At 47.1% G+C, this 17,273-nt stretch overlaps 1 protein-coding gene across 3 annotated transcripts in view; it reads left to right on the top strand.

The window, feature by feature from the left end:
• The window catches only part of LOC116945283 (collagen alpha-1(XII) chain-like), a 325,203-nt gene that overhangs the window by 91,811 nt on the left and 216,119 nt on the right, over positions 1 to 17,273 (top strand). For all 3 annotated transcript variants that reach the window (XM_032959676.2, XM_032959677.2, XM_032959678.2), the window contains exons 15-16: positions 12,868 to 13,161; positions 15,545 to 15,826. In XM_032959676.2, coding sequence (XP_032815567.2) covers positions 12,868 to 13,161; positions 15,545 to 15,826 — 576 coding nt within the window. The remainder of the gene's footprint in view (positions 1 to 12,867; positions 13,162 to 15,544; positions 15,827 to 17,273) is intronic.

Genomic DNA, 17,273 nt, shown 5'->3' with positions numbered 1-17,273 from the left:
TGAACAATCAATTAAGACCTGAAATGGTTTATCAAATCCTTCTAATGATTGCTAAGCCAGAATCCATCTTCTCGGTTGAAATTGTCTCTGTGCTTGTATATGTGGATAGCCTCATGAACGAATCTCTCATGGTAGCCAGATGGCTTACAAAGAACTTCTGTCTTGGAGAAGAAATAGCTATGTTAAAGTCAAAGCCTACACATCTACAGAGGCACCTAGTACATGGACGCCAAAGGGGCTGCAACAACTCGACTATCATATAGTAAACCGATGTGAAAAAAACCTAAGTCTAAATTACATCAATATAATAAATGTACTCAATATATTCTTCAATAAGCTGAGCTATTAACAGTAACTGGGTATACACTACACTATATAATGAATACCATATAGTAAACCAATAAAAACTAAAATATAAACTACCTCAATGTTATAAATAAACTCTATATATTCTCTAAGCAGCTAAGCTACCAACAATAAGTCGTTATATATCACAATGCTATATGGCGATAAAATGGGTGGATTATTACCCTCAACTTCAGCACCACGGGTAGCTACGAGCTCCGTTCAAACGGACGAGTTCATCCATGGTCGGAACGGAGGAGGGGGAGAGAGACAGCTGCGAGGCGCTGTTATACTCCATGTTGTAAACCATACCATTAACCGTGGTGTGAGAGGTATTAAGAGTCAATGCCAGCGAAAGAGCTGCGGTCTGAAGGTCATCGTAAAATACAATTAATTAAGAACCGAAATGGTTTAAAACATCTTTCCAATGGTTACTAAGCCAGAATCCATTTTCTCGGTTGAAATTGTCTCTGTGCTTATATATGTGAATGGCCTCATGAACGAATCTTTCATGGTAGCTGGTTGGTTTGCAAAGAACCTCCGTCTTGGAGAAGTCAATGTCATGTGAGCCCACTGAATTATAACAGTGATCTGCTACAGCAGAGGAGTTCGTTCTACCGTGTTTCAAGTCTGCTTTATGTTCGCGGATGCGGTCCGAGATATGTCGTTTGGTTTCCCCTTTTGGTCTCTCTTTATGTCAATGACTTGGGCACTGACCTGGATCATTCCAGGGTAAATCTTTTTGCAGATGACACGATACTGATTACTGCTGGCTGCTCTCCGGATGACCTGATTGCTAAGCTACAGGGTGATTTCAACAAACTACAACATCAGCTAGTTACTCTTAAACTAGTCCTGAATACCTCCAACACCAAGGTGCTATGCTTCTCACCAGGACTAAAGCAGGAAGTTATTTTTCCCCAATTACATTCCTTAAATAATTATCAAATAGAGCAAGTCAAGATTTATACGTATCTTGGGGTCATCCTGGATTCAAAACTGAATTTTGAAGATCACATTGATTATATTGGTAAAAAGACAAATAAAAATTGGTTTTCTGTATCGACACAAGCACTGCTTTTCCCCAATGTTCCGTTTGGAATTAATAAAAGCTACTATACTGCCTCTACTTGACTACTGTGACATCGTGTATAAATCAGCCCCAAGTACTGTACTGAAGAAGCTTGATTCCATCTATCACTCGGCCTTAAGATTTACATTGAACTGCCCATATATGACTCACCACTGTGATCTCTACATTGGGTCAAACTTAACATCTCTTAATGTTCGACGGCTTGTGCACCAGATCTTATTTATTCGCGATGTACTTACAAAACAATCCGAAGACTACCTGCTGGATCTCCTCTCTGTTTCAAAGAACAAATTTGACCTCAGGTCTTCGCTTATTTACCAGCTTCACATTCCCTATTGCCGTACACAAACTGAAGGAAGGGCCTTTGCTATTGATGCCCCCAGGGTCTGGAATGCTATTGCCAATAAACTGCAACTTGAATCGCTACCAATGAGATCTTCTCTCAAAACTGCTCTAGAGGAGTTGTACACCCCTAGCTGCCACTGCTATTCATTGGCATAAAATAAAGTAAAATGTTTCGCTCTGGATAACGCTGCAAAGTATTATCTGTATTTTGATTTAGGTGCATTGAAAAATTTGATACTCCGACTGATGCTTCTGTTGTTGTGGAGTAACTCATGCAGCCAGCTATGGCTCTAGAATTTGGTGTTACATGTTATTTATGTAGTTTGTTGTAAAAATTCGGTCACAGTCCCTATGATCACTGTTACGTTGCAATTATGGCTTTATTTTTTAGTGATTTCGAAAAAAAATTTGGTTTGGACAGTTTGTTTTATTGTAGTACGGGGTTAGACTGATGACCTTAATCTAAGTTTTCTTGTGGTTGTTGTTGTTGTTTGACTTGCATCCCACTGGGATTTTTTGCACACAGCGTTGGTGTACGGTGCTTTTTTCAGGAATATTTTGCTGTTTTTTTCATGGATTTTCTGTTTGCAGTCACATAGACCTGCAACTTCCTCTACACAATCCCCATCGTATTGAGAGATAAAATACCCAGTGGTGCACTAAGCCTTGGGTAAAGCCATGATAATTAAATTATATTTGTTTATTCGCTTTCCTTCAGGTCCCTGCAATAACATCACCTTGCCGCCTTTGGAATTTGTTCTTGGCGTTAGTGAGCTCGGCAAGTTTTGCGCTACGGTTTTTTGACTTTGTAGGGGCTTGTTTTGCATTAGCCAGGCTGAGGGGGCCCGATATGGTAAATGTGGGGGACTCTGCATACTTCGCTCCCAGAGGCAGACTTCGCTGTAGTGAACATTTGTGACTATACCGTCCTGATGAGTCCTAAAATAAGAGCAAGACCATTCCGCAGTTATATCTCTGTCTCACAGCTGCCTGTCAGTCAGTCACGTTTGTTTAAATATATTTGATGGTGATCTGAGATAATAGGACCACGTTTTGCAGTTCTTTCGGAAGCCAGTGATGGGTTTTTTTTACATTATGCACAAACGCTGAGTGCTTCGTGTAAACGTTTCTGCCTGTGGTTTGAATGCTTGGTGGATGTTACTTTAGCCGGTCTGGTCGTGGTGCCTTTTGAGATTATTTCACTTATTGTGCTGCTATAAATGTCCAAATGATGAGACACTTTGTTGAAATTTCATTTGTGATATCCAGATCACTTCTGAATAATAAGTGAAAACATCAGTGGGCTTTGTCTGGTAGGAGGGGGATGGTTTAGTACTTTACACTCGTGTCGTGTTTTTGTTATTGTTTGTTGTTGTGATGCCCTTACCCGCCCCTCCTGGACATCTTTGAAAAAGAGCTTGAATACTCATCAGATTTCTCCAGTATAAAATCATAATTCTGACTCCGATTCTGAAAAGGGGCCTGTGCTCCCAGTTTCATCAAGCGAGCAAGAGTTGAGGTGTTGCGTTGTTTCCTTCTCAGAGCGTTACCTGACGCCCCGAACTCGGTCACAATGCATGTGTTAAGGATGTTAACGTTCTAACAAGAGAGGTAAAGCTGTTGAAGACAACGCGCTTGGTGGTGCTTGCTGCGTTGGCGGTGGTGCACAAACGCGCGTTTTCCAAAAAGCCCAACTCGTGATGGCGTAGCCGGAATGGAATCGCCGTGCGGCTACAATGCTTTGCTTGTGCACGCCGGCAGCTAAAAAGATAGACTAGGCCACACTTCGCAAAGTCGCGGGGCTGCTTCTTGGGTTACCTTCATGGCCGCTTTAGCAACCCTGAACGAATTTGTGGAGACGATTTAACGTCGACACTGCTTCCACGTGGGTGTCTTGCATCGGCAGATCTGGTTTGAGTGCAATGGCTTTTGAACTTGGTTTACGGTATCCCAGAACATCGTCGTAACGATGATAACAGACAAAGGACCATCAAATAAAGCGCTTTGGGTAAGGCGAGGTGTTGTGTGACTTGACGCAGATATTATTATCCCTGCTCTTTGCTATTAGAGCAGCAGCAGCAGCAGCAGCAAAAACAGGCTTCTCTGCGATCCATTCATTTCTCTACATCCATGCCACCATCCATAGGTCACTCAGTTAACCTTAATAATTCACAATCCCCTTAGGGTCACAGAATGTGATGCAAAGTGCCCGGCCACTGCCACCTTACATCCCCTACCCACAATCCATGAGCCTCTCAGCATTCTCCACATCTCGGAGCGAGCTACAGACGGAGTTTTTTTTATCTACAGCTAAAGTGAATTTTTTTAATGATATATTCGATGCACTCAGAGCCTCCAGACAAGCAACAAAGTGCGATTCATGAATTTTGTGTCCATCAAACCAACCCGGTTGGATCATTGATAAACCGTCTATGGTGGGCACAGGCCCCCTGTGTGCAGTCAGTAACGGTGCTTAAAATCATCAGCTGTGCACATTGCTCCTCTTGCAGACGACGCTGCTGGGCGAGGCATCGTCCGCTCTGCACCGCAAACGCAACTCGTGTTCTCTGCCATCAAGAGCCATCGTGATCATAAAATCTGTCCTCCCATAATGACTTGGGTGTCACATGACATCACCGCACTGGGTGTGTGCATGCAGCCTTGTTCAGACCACCAACTTCAAAGTAAAAATTCTAAACATTTTGCATTTCGATAACAGGAGAACAATGAAACAAGTGTATCATGGTTTCATCCTTGTTAAGAATCATCAGTGCAGTTGAGCCATAATTGCATCCCAGGGGCTGCATGTCGACCAGCCCTTCCTGATCGCTGTGGGGAAAAAATAAACAAGCAGATAATTTGCCTCCACATGAAAAAAATATATTTATTCTTTACACATCTTATCAGGAACATGGCCTTTTAGAAGTGATTTTTTTTTCAGTAACACAAGTTTAGTACGAGGAAACTCTGGAGTGGTTTTGACATTCATTGTGTCATCAGCAGGGTCAGGCTTGGCACTGCCTCAGGGCGACAGTAAACGCTGTTCGTGGTGAGGGAAGTGCTGTCGCTGGCAGGCGAGGTCACTGTAGTCTCTGGTTAATCTGAAGACCGCATGTTTAAGGGCGTCAGTCCTGGCATATTTGTGGTGAGGAAAGCAACCATGACACTTTCCTAATTATACATGATTGAAGTCTTCTGTGATTGTTTAGTTTGAGAAAGTAATTAAATGCACGAGAGTAGAATGTTGGAAAAAAAACAATCTATGAACTTGGTAATATTGAAAAACTAAAAAAATCCTTATCACAGGTAACAATTGAATAATGTTGATCACATTCAATATCATGCTAATATAATGCCAAACGGTTAGAGAGTTGGTGAATGTGCTGACTTCCGTTGACTCAGCTTAACGGTGGAGTCGAGGCTCCACAATTGTGCAGTGGCAGCCTAGGAATGGGACGCGCCCGAGAGACGTCGAGCGGGGAGATGGAGCGATGAAATCAGCTCGTGCATGAGTGCTGGGTGGACTTCTGTATCGCCTCGCAGGATCATAAGAAACGGTGACTGCTTGGTGGATGCTTTCATCCAGCAGTCGATAGATGATGACTGTTGATGATGAACTGATACTTGAACTCTATCCATATCGAGGCTGAAGACGGACACGTTGACTTGATCAACAAACTCAGGCCACCCCTGTCCAATTCTGTGCGCCGCATAGCAAAACCCATCCCTCCTCATTTGCTTGCTTCTCTTGGATATTCCTCACCTGGTGTTTGTGGAATAAAAGGTTGAGCTTATTTTTTCTTCGTTTCACATGAAGCGTGAAAATTCAACCATGCTGAAAAAGGCTAGAGGCTCAATGATACCCTAATGTTTGTTATTGCAGGTACTGTGTCACGGGGATTTTCGTGGGTAATTGCTGATGATTTAACTTGGCTCCGACAGCGGCACGTTCCGGACACCTTCACCGCGCTGGCGCAGTGGCGTTAAGCACCGCCAATTGATCCTTTTTTTTGTTTCGTGTCTTCCTGTGAAGAAAAGAAAGCCGCGTATTTCACGATAGCTATCGCTGCCGAAGCGGCCTCCACTTAATGGGCGGCCATCGCAAATGCGTGGGCTGTGCTGGCACTGCCGCCCCCCCCCCCCACTCCTTCACAATGTGTTCTAGCACTCAACGGTCGCTTCTACTTCTATAAATGTTATTCTGGTGATGGATGGAGCGCTGCGCTGTCAGTGAGCTTGACCACCTTGGGCTGTCACGGGAGTGTGTAATTTTTCCTCTTAGGTGAAGCTTAAGGCCGAGTGGAATTTCAGGAATGCACGCTTTTCATCGCTGGCCACTTCATCTGTCACCGCGTCATTTCGGTTGTTTTTACATTCCGGCAAATTAAGCAATTTTTTTTATGAGCGGCGATGATGAACGTGGGCTGTGATTTCGGTCCTAAGCGCGCAATTACGCAACGCCGCGGATGATTTTTACCCCTAGTGGGTCACGAAAATGGCCCTTCATGGGCGCGCGTCGGGCTGCCGGGCGTGCCCACCGCTGCGAGCCTGTGCGGCCTGGCCCTTGTGTCCCCATTGAGTCCAGGCGGTGGCCACAGCAGCGTGTGCTCTTCTGCAGGTGCCTTCTACGAGCATGTGGCTAATGCATTGCTACGTGCGGCTAGGGTAAAGGTGAATGCGCAGCGGAAAAAGGGGCCTTCCCGAAACGCAGCTCGAGAGAGTCCCTCTTGCGAGTGTTTCCGGGCGTGCTCTTCCACACCGGCCGGGCATCTTAGAAGAGGTGGAAGTAGCCGCACTTCCACAGCACCGCATGCGACCTGCCAATCAATAAACTGCAGTAAAGCCATTTACACTGCTGGGTGACCAGAAGACGTGGGTGGTGGGGGAGGGGGGGGATTTAGAACTTGCCCCGTTGTGTCAACTGCCACACCGGGAGGTTGAACCGGCGATCTCTGGATGAGCAAGTCCAGCGTGCTAACCATTGCACCGTTGTGGCAGTGTCCTATGTGGCTTAATCACCCCTTAAATAGTTCGTGCACCTCAATCTGCATCACATTTACAATTGTAACAACATTTACCATTGTAAATGTTGCGAGTTTACTCTCCAACACACCGGTGTGCCGAACTAGTAACTAATTGGCATGTATTGTTTGCGTGAAAATCCTTACTAATTGGCTGTGTCGGTAGTGGCAGATTTAACGACACATTTACATTTACGCGATCTAACCCAAACACCTCTTATGGATAATACTGGCCGCGAAAGCCCCCGTGTTAAACTGAATATGCATTGTGTGAGTGTGAGCGACTAGCAGTTAACTAGTGCGAGTGTGCTCCTCCATGTGCGTTGTGCGTCAGTGTGAGATGAGTTTTCTTTCACCGGTCGAGTGGCACAAACTGAAGATGTGGCTTTCAAAGTGAAGTTCCCAGCAGCAATATTGTTATTTAGCTTCGAGAATGAACAATGATGATAACAACGCTGTTTTCGATATAGCGATGCTGTCTATGCCAGCGCATCTCAGCGCTTCACATCGCATCTAATTTCAACACATTCAAAGTGCACCCCCAGTGGCAGCTGTCTCTGTGGGCACAAGGCGACTTGGCACCTGGTCAGGAAACCGGCATTAGTCTGCCAGTAGGTGGCGATGATTGCTGCCGTGTGTGTGTTATCCCAATTAAGTAATCTTGTCAAAGCCATTGCGCATTCAATCTCGTGGCCGCCTTTGTCAAACAACTGGTTCTCGTCCCATTATGTTCACATGACACCCCCACGGTGGTTATTGTACGCGAGTAGCGGCTTGTCCGGTCGGTGATTGACCTTGATTCCAAAGGTCGAATCGCGCTTGTACGCTTCGATGATTTTCAATTAACCTGTACCGTGTTGCCATCGTCCACATAAACCCGGCAGCCACTAGAGGTAGTTCGCACTCCAGATCGGCACAATGGGAATTGGGTTTGGAATCGAATAGACCGTTCGTCACGTCACGAGGGAGACGAGTTGCTACCAGCCTGGTAATTTTGTTTTTGTTCCAGCCGAGATCAGAACTCGTTGAGTAAGTTTTGTATCGGATTTTTGTGTACCATCGCCATCATCGTCATCTTCTTCGTCAACCCGGCGTCTATCCTCTGCTGGCTGAAGTCCTGCCGGCATCATTGCAATCCCTCGCAGTCCGGGTTGATGTCTCGCGTAGATCTGATTAGTGGTGTGGTGTGTGTGGTCGGTGCTGTCGAAAGCTCTCCTAATCCAGTTGCACTCGTCACGGTCTTTTGGGTGACCCCGATGATTCTCATGATTCTCTTGCACGCGCGTGACAGGAGGCTAATGGAATTGTAATTATTGAAATTTGCATTGTTTCTCCTTTGGAATGGATTTAGGTATTTCACTCATGTTTAAATATTTAGAGAACAGGTTAGATCATTGTGTTTTAACAGCTGGTTCCACTTCATTGATGTTGAGCGCAGTAATTCCATCTGGTTACGGAGCTTTACATTGTTTTATAGTGCTCAGGGCAGTGGCTACTTACTCTAATATGGGTGATTCTGGAGCATCATTCTCATCTGACAAAACCATTTTCTCCTGGGGGATATCTATTTTATTTGTCGTTAAATTCTTCCACTAGTTGTTCGGTCATGTGCCCTATCACGTGCTGCGGCTACATAACTTCCCCTTTTAGAGTGCCCATTTTTATTATTAACCAATTATAATGATAAATGTCTTCTCTTGCCACTGTCAGACTGCTATCGTTTATCGCGACATTTTAACACCCCCTTTGGTGTCGTGTTCTCGCATTTGTTCATTAGGAAGCCACTGGGGCTATGCACTTTACATCGAGATTGAAAAGTCATTTATTTCAAACTGATTTTTGTGTTTAGTTTCTTGTCCTTCCCTTGCACCTCCGAGTGGCATGGCTGGCTACGTAGAGTGCGAAACAAGTTCAACACACACACACACATTTTTACTTTGATATTCACGTGCTAATCCTGGTAGCTTGCGACAGCTCAGTGCTTATCTCTTAGAATTTGGAACATTTTTTGTTACAAATTTTTCTTTTCTCTTCTTTTCTTCCTCGAGTTTTTTCTGGTTTCACATACTTGCCAACTTCCTGACTTTGCCAACACATTTCCATGCGCTGTACATTACGACGCTCTCTTTGGTTCTTTCGGTAAGGTCACGTAGAAAGAAAACATAAATTAAATAATAGCATACGACGTTTCGATTGCAACACAAGCAATCATCATCAGGTACAAGTGAAAGAGAAAACAAACCTAGTATACTTATAAATATAAAGCAATACAATACAGAGAGTCGGCTAACATAACAGTCAACACCCTACCTGGTTGATTACGTTCTTCCAAAGATTGCTAAATTTGAGAGATAAAACAGAGACACAGAGACACATAGAGAGAGATAACACAGAGAGACACACACATAGGCACACAGAGAAACAACGCCTCTGTGTCGAGGCCTTAAATCGAGAGAGAGGAGGGGGTAGAGAAATTAGCAGGTCATTGCTTGTGTGTCGGTCTTTGTGTGTCTGTGTCTTGTCGCTCTCTCTCAAATTTCACACTTAACTTCTAATTTAGCAATCTTTGGAAGAACGTAATCAACCAGGCTATGCGTTAATTGTGTGTTGACCGACTCTCTGTGTTGCATTGCATTACATTTCCAAATTTTACTGAGTTTGTTTGATTTAGTGTATTTTCTCTCTCTCTGGGTGCCCTCGTGTTGTTGCTCTGTTATTTCCTGCAGCTACGAAGGCTCCAAGTCTCTCATTGACATGCTAATTTCTCTACCCCCCCTCTCTCTCTCTGCACCTCTCTCTCTATTTAAGGCCTCGACACAGAGGCGTTGTTTCTCCGTGTGCCCATGTGTGTGTCTCTCTCTGTGTGTCTCTGTGTTATCTCTATATGTGTCTCTCTCTGTGTGTCTCTGTGTTATCTCTCTCTCTCTCTCTGCTTATGTATCTGTCTATGTGTCTCCGTGTCTGTGTTTTGTCTCTCTCTCAAATTTATCAATCTTTGGATTAAAGTAATCAACCAGGTAGGGTGTTGACTGTTATATTAGCCGACTATCTGTGGTGTATTGCAATATATTTCTAAGTTTACTAGGTTTATATTCTTAGTTCTTTCGGTAAAGTCACGTTGAAGGGAAACAACAAAATAATAAAATATACATAAAACAATAAAAATTCTCACGACGTTTCGACCATAACACAAACGGTCGTATTCAGGTGTGTTGGTTTGCATACATTTATTTTTAAACAGTGTATTTATTTATTTATAAAAAAACGTTAGCGCCATGCGCAGCGATTTGGCAGTTTATTTAGGACCGTTTAAAAATAAATGTATGCAAACCAACACACCTGAATACGACCGTTTGTGTTATGGTCGAAACGTCGTGAGAATTTTTATTGTTTTATATATATTTTATTATTTTGTTGTTTCCCTTCAACGTGACTTTACCGAAAGAACTAAGAATATGAATTACTGCAGTCACGAAAGCTTTAAATCAAAATTTTACTAGGTTTGTTTTCTCTTTCATTTGTACATGATGATGATTGCTTGTGTTGCAATCGAAACGTCGTATGCTATTATTAAATTTATTTTTTCTTTCTGCGTGACTTTACCGAAAGAACCTGCAGTCACGAAAGCTCCAAATCAAATTACGACGCTCGTTACGGCATCCCACTGCTTGCAGTGCCCCACATCCTGCCTGTCGTTCCGTGTCTTTGGAGACACGACTCCGTCTGAATTCTCCTCCCTCTCGAATGGGGCTGTGTTGATGTTAACCGTCTTGTATTTACCTGTAATTAGCTCTGTCCTCTCTCTCTCTCTCTCGTTTGCTTGGCAATGCACCCAGCGTGTTATTACGACCCAAAAGTAGGACTAATATATTGTCAAGGAATGCGCTGACCACCGCGATTACCTACGAATTATTGGAATGTGGAAAACAAGTTCATGAATGTGAAACATGCCCCGTGTGTGACTCAGGGTTGTCTGAATGTGATCTGGGAGCCAGGTTTGTGATCATCCCCACTGAAATAACTATTTTAATTGAAAGTCATCTTCTGTCGGAATGTAAAAAAACACCATTATTTTTTGGTTGTTTGTTTGCAAAGTTGGATATTTAAATGATAATAATGTGCATTCCTTCATCATCAACCCACTTCTCAGTGAAGCACTCCCCTGCATTGTGTCGGTCAAGGGGGTTGTTTGACCATACTTAACCACAACGGCCAGTGTGGGGCATGTATTTATTTATTTATTTAGTATGTACATGTGCACCGAGCCGGGCAGCAGAAAGCGTCGTCGTCCTATGACCGACACGAGGCTTGGTTAGCGACACCGTCCGTCTTGCGCGACGGCTACAGTCTGGCATGGTGCGTAAAGCCACACCAGTACAGACCTTGCTGGAAACAGGAGGGCTTGGCCGGTTCGGAACCCTGGCAGGTGGACTGCAGGGTCGTCCACGGTTCCTTGTTGACGATGAGCGGGACTGGTCAAAGGGGGTAACGCTGAACCGGTTCAAAGATCACTCGCCGGGTTGCCGGGGCGGACTGCTTACTGCTGCGTCAGCGTGCTACGTACCCCAAGCGGGATATGGCACGGAGAGATTCTATCCTCCCCGTGCGGTGCTCTTGCTTGGTCCTCGTGATTGTGGCGCCACGTACGGCCATGTGCTGTGCCGCGCCTGGGTATTCACTCGGGAACAGTCTCTTCCGAAACGGCTTTTGCACGATGTTTTGTGCCACATGCTGGCCTGCAATGCCCTGGGCCGTGTGCAAGTGGAGTTCATTGAGATCACCAGTCGCCTGGGCACTCCTGGCTACGAGTCACCAGGGGGGGCTGTATTCAACCATACTTCACCACGCTGGTCGGTGCGGGTTGGTGAAGATGGAACAACAAGGCTGCCCTCCAAGTAGCCCCACAGCCTATAATGCCTGTTATGCACAGCGGTCGCTCATTCACACTCTATCCGTGCTCAACCCGAGATCTAACGAGACCTGGCACGTTCCGGGTGGGACATCACGATATAGCGTCCGAGTGAACGTGAACGATTGGTTCTTTCATTTTGAGAGACCCCATTGCTTCGTTTCCAGTGGAGTGACACGCTCTGCAAAATACCACTCGCCACGAGGTAGGAAGCCGACGCGAGGAGTCACATTCCAGAGTCGTACGCGTCAAGAGCTGCCTTGCAGTTGTTACATGGGGGGGAGATGCACTGGAGGGGTGCGTCGTTCCTCGAGGACGCTGTGGTTACACGCGACGGTGCCTTACGCATTGTGCGATGAGGAACGAGCGATGAGCCCTTCTTTCGCCGGTGGCCACGAAACGTTCATCGGTTAGCTCTCGGCCGCTGGCGCTGGGCACACCCGGCAGGTGTGGCATTTATTTTAACCTGGGCCACACTCTGCTGGTGATACCCAGAGAGGTCAAGTCCAGCCAAAGGTTTGCGCTCTTTTAACAGGCGCTGATGGTGAAATCGAAGATCCATTGCCAAATAGGTTTAAATGGCTCGTTGTTGTTTTGACGATGAAACGGACCCACTGCTGCCTATTTATATGCATTTTTGTTATTTTACTTGTTTCATCTCAACCTTAAAAACAGTGGTCTGCAGTAAAGTGAATCCACACATCTCAAGATAGCTCCACCCACTACGATCGTTACAAAGTGGAAACTCAAATAAAACCTGTTTGCGTGTGCAACTGACTCCACATGTGATTGCAGAAACACTGACCAGATCATCGCCCACACGGTAGTGAACCCCATTGAGAACCATGCGCGAGTTTGCGGGCGTCTATGTGATCATGTGGGTCTCTATGTGGGGCCACACAGTAGCCAACCACTGTGAACGCAGAAAATTCAACCGGAACATGGAATCCAATCGATGGCAACTGAAGCCATTTCCTTTGCTAACTAATCTAGACACAGACTTATTCATTGAATTCGTACGAAACAGAGACATTTCTTGTCTCTTCAACCATTTAGGACCACAGCAATGCATCTGCCCTATCCTTTCGAGCTATGAGGGGTCTGCTGTTGGCAGCGTGGAGTAACGACGCATGTGTCCGTGTGTGTCCCCCCAGGATCCCTGTTACCTCCGCAAAACCTCTCCACGTCGGACGTGACGCCCCGCGGCTTTGTCGTGTCGTGGCACGCCGCGCGGGATGACGCGCGTAGCTTCCGCGTGGAGTACTCGGCGCTGACCTCCGACCCCGCCGCGACTCCCGCCGCCCCGGGGTCTGTGACCATCGCCGGGAACGACAGCAGCGCGCGGCTCGTGGGCCTGGCGCCCGACACCACCTACAGGGTTCGCGTGTTCGCGCTGTACGCGGAGGGCGAGAGCCAGCCGCTCACGGGGGAGGAGACGACCCTCGAAGGTGAGCAGGGTGCGTGGCACCGCGGTGTGATCGTTGTTACCGTGCCCCTTGTTTACCCACGAGAACCCCTCAAGGCTATATTTTTTTGGAGGAGGGTCCTGCCAAATTTTCGCAGTAGGGCATGACGTTGGGATGTCTTGGCCAATGTCCACTACGTGGTATCTTTTTTTCAGCCATGGAATCCAGAGAAGCCAGAGAAACTCCACGCAGGAAGGTGCCCGAGTTGGGAATAGAACCCACACGCTTCTTGCTGTGAGGCACGTGTACAGGCTGCCACCCTGCTGCTGCCTGTGAACTGAATCCAGCCCTGCGAGAGGGCAGCACGTCTTGTACATCACAATTACATTGTTGTTGTTGTTATTCCACCGTTACTGAGCACGGGCGCTCAAAGGCCTAAAATGCCAAGTGGCCAGCAACAAATAGCACTCTCCAACGTTGTAATCGATAAAGTGACAACTCGTTTAATAAACTGAGCAATGTTATTATGAGGGCTTTAAGATGGGGGAGGGGGGAATTCCAAAGTGGAGCAGTGCGAGGGAAGAAGCAGAAAAAGAAGTGTTGTGATCTGCAGGGTGGGTAAGTGAGTGAGTAAGTGTGTGAGTGAGTGTGTTGTTCTGATCTGCAGAGTGGGTAAGTTAGAAAGTGTGTGTGTGAGTGTGTTGTTGTGACCTGCAGAGTGGGTGAGTGAGTGAGTGTGTTTTTGTGATCTGCAGACTGAGTGAGTGTGTTGTTGTGACCTGCAGAGTGAGTGAGTGTGTTGTTGTGACCTGCAGAGTGAGTGAGTGTGTTGTTGTGACCTGTAGAGTGAGTGAGTGAGTGTGTTGTTGTGACCTGCAGAGTGAGTGTGTGAGTGTGTTGTTGTGACCTGCAGAGTGGGTGAGTGAGTGTGTTGTTGTGACCTGCAGAGTGAGTGAGTGTGTTGTGCGCGAAGCCTGGCACAAGCGACGTGTTGATGTCACCGCCACTAAGTGGCGAATGGCGGTTGTTGTCGTTGTTGTTGTTGAGTGAGTGTGTTGTTGTGACCTGCAGTGTGGTGGTTGAGCACAGAATAGATGAGACTAAACATTCTGGTCGAGACCACGTTCTCAACGTAGGTGAAGGAATAAATGAGTGAAGTTTGCGGGAACAGTCAACTGTGGTAGTAGCGATAGCAAAGTGATAAGGAGGTGACTGACCGCCAGTCAGCGAGTGGCTGGAATTAATCAGTGAGCGCTGGACCATCAATCACGCTGACTGTTTACGTTACGCCCGATCAGGTGCAGTGCAGTAAGATTTGGGAGCTCCACCGCAGGAAGGACAGCAGGATTCAAACTTTGGCCAAAATTGTGCTCTGCATAGCAGCAGTGATATCATTGCTCAGAATTAAAAGGTTTGGCACGGAAAAACAACCAAGCTTCCCCATGTCTCCTTAACCAGATTAGTGAAGGGGTCAGCGTGTCCCTGACGTGCCAGGGCCCCGGTTCCATACAGGGGCCGCTAGTTGTGAAATAACTGCTCCAGGCAATGTTTGTTTATCCTCCGTGTGAAAGCACACGGCAGAGATTACGGCTGCAATCGCTTCTTTATTTATGCGGAGCCTTACAAGGGGAGGTGGAGAAAATCTTCTGGAGGTAATCGAACACAAATTCCAGTAACTCGCTCAGCCTGCTCGTGCATAATAACCAAGGCATTTGTGTCGCACCGATGAAGGTAGCCGGTAGTTTACTGTTGCTGTGGAATTTTTTTACCCAAAAGGATTTTTTCTCACGGGTCATATTTGTCCCACGACCATCTCCAACAAAAACACAATTGAACACGCTCGCATGAAAACGCCTTGCAAATCAATGTGCCAGCGTGCTCTTAAACGTATTTATTGTTTTTATTTAGCTTGTTTACCTAGGAAAGCCTCGCTGATTCTAAAAAAAAAACCGCTCAGCACACATTTATTCCCAAGAACCTTTTCCTCCGGAGATTCCTGCCAGGTGTTCTAAGTCGGGGGTGATGTTGCTGCTGTGCGTGATCCCAATTGAGTAACTCGCAGGTCATACTTTCAGCTTTGGGATTATTTTGGGTCAATTCCAGTTACATTTTACTGTTAGCTAACATCAGTGGCAAGCGATAATTATTTGAACCTGTCATCTGAACCAGTCCTGGGCACTTCCCTTTAACAACCCACATTGGCCAGCGTGGTGAAGTATGGTCAAAAAATACTCATGACCGTCACAGCACGGGGAGGCCTTCGCGCAGCAGTGTGCATGCGTGGTGATGTGTTCTCTGTAATGCGGGGAGTGGTAGTGTAATGGTTAGCCTTGAGTCGACCTCGGGTGGAAATCCAACTTAGGTTCTTCAGGTTTGTCGCGCAGCGCGCTGAACGCTGTGCCACCCCTCCCCCACACGCGCACAGTGCTGGGAGCAGCGCGCGACCTCGCCGTGTCGGACGAGACCCAGAGCAGCCTGCGGGTGAGCTGGGCGCCGGCGCCGGGCCGGGTTCAGCGCTACCGCCTGCGCTACCACGCGGCCGGCAGCTCCACAGGACCGGGCCCCGGGGAGACGGTGGTGCCGGCGGCACAGACATCGGCGCTGCTGTCGGGCCTCACGGCCGACACGCGCTACGAGCTCTCCGTGGTGGCGATCTACGCGTCCGGTGACGGGCCCGAGCTGCAGGGCCCTGGCAAGACGCTGGAAGGTACGGGCAAGCAAGCAAGCAAGCGCGTGTGTGTGTGTGTGCCGGCCACCCACCCCCTCGTGTACCATGCCGGCCTTCGTAAGTGCTAGCGAACAGCAGTTGTCCCAACAGTCTGTTAAAGCTATAATGGGGATCATGTCTTTATTTGTGAGGCTGTGGGTTATGCTGGCATGATGCCTGTTTGAGATGTTTGGGGCAGTAACGGGGCTGAACGGTAGCACGTTCGCCACTTGTTGCAGAAGTTTATGGTCCGAGCCCAGCGACCACCCTGGCCAATATCACGAGTGTATCAACCATCAATACTCCTCGACGTCTGCCTCACGGTGAACATTAAAGATCCTGTTACATTTTAAAAAAATATAACAGATGATGTGTTGCCATTGTCATGGTTCAAATTTCCCAAAAATCTGATAATTACCAGTGAATTACCCCAGCTGGTTAAAACCACACGGCAACATTGCCGCCTACTGGCAGAGTATGCCTCCTTTCCTGATAGCCTTGTGCTATAGGAATGGCGTGAATACGGAATGTGCCAATTATCATCAAGCCGCACCTGCGACGCGTGTGCTGCTTGTCTGGTTGTGTGCAAGCATTCATGTTCCTCGACGCAGGAGAGTGTTCGGTATCGCTCGAGACAGTTGTGTGTGTGTTCTTCGTGTGTCTGATCAGCGCTTGCCGTCCCTGCGCTGCTAGTCATTTGCAGGGCACAAGCTGTGAAGAGTTGTCTGTGTATGCGTGTGCGCATTTCATCATACGTGCCTGCTGCTTGCAATCGTTTGACCAGGTACGCACACGTGCGACCGTGTGTATGTAACCGAGGTGGCGATGACAGGTCGAGTGCCTGAGCGCCTTGCTTAAATAAACACGGCGTAGTGCCGTGCCGTTGTGTCTGTTGTCAGGCACGTCAATGGCATGTCTATTTGGTGAGGCGTATACAAACGGGGAAGTTGTGCAAGGGAGTGTGAGCATTCGGGCTGTGACCTTGGCTCGTCTGAGCGATGGCCACGGGGCTTTGACAGCTTGCATTGCCCTCATAGCAGAACCGTTGGTAATCGAGGGAGCCACGCCATTTGGGATGTTTACACGAGTCACAAATGAATTGTAATCGTAACGAGTCCGATTTACAGCAACGTGCATAACTCGCACGCGGCGAGCGGCTCGCAAAAGGCAGAAGCGGATGTATCGTGCCCGATTTTGCTTTGTGAAACGTATTTCAAAACGCACGCCCGCACAAGTGCGTATTGTTTGCGTTTTTACAATATTTAGCAATAGAGCTGCGCGAGTGAATTACGCGTGGTTCTCCGCAGAGGCACGGGGTTTCACACGGGAAGTGTTTCGTAGTGTCGACTGTAATCGGGCTTCAGGGTCGATAGGAGTCCCGCGACTGTGGTATCAAGTGACATTCAGGAACGTCTTGGTCTGTGGTGACCGTGTAGGTGTGTGGAAA

The sequence above is a fragment of the Petromyzon marinus genome, chromosome 23 (genome assembly GCF_048934315.1).
Source record: "Petromyzon marinus isolate PM22_M1 ecotype Great Lakes invasive population chromosome 23, UKy_Petmar_22M1.pri1.0, whole genome shotgun sequence".
NCBI lineage: Eukaryota > Metazoa > Chordata > Hyperoartia > Petromyzontiformes > Petromyzontidae > Petromyzon > Petromyzon marinus.
The sequence above is the reverse complement of the archived record's forward strand: the minus strand, read 5'-3'. Positions and strand labels throughout refer to the sequence as shown.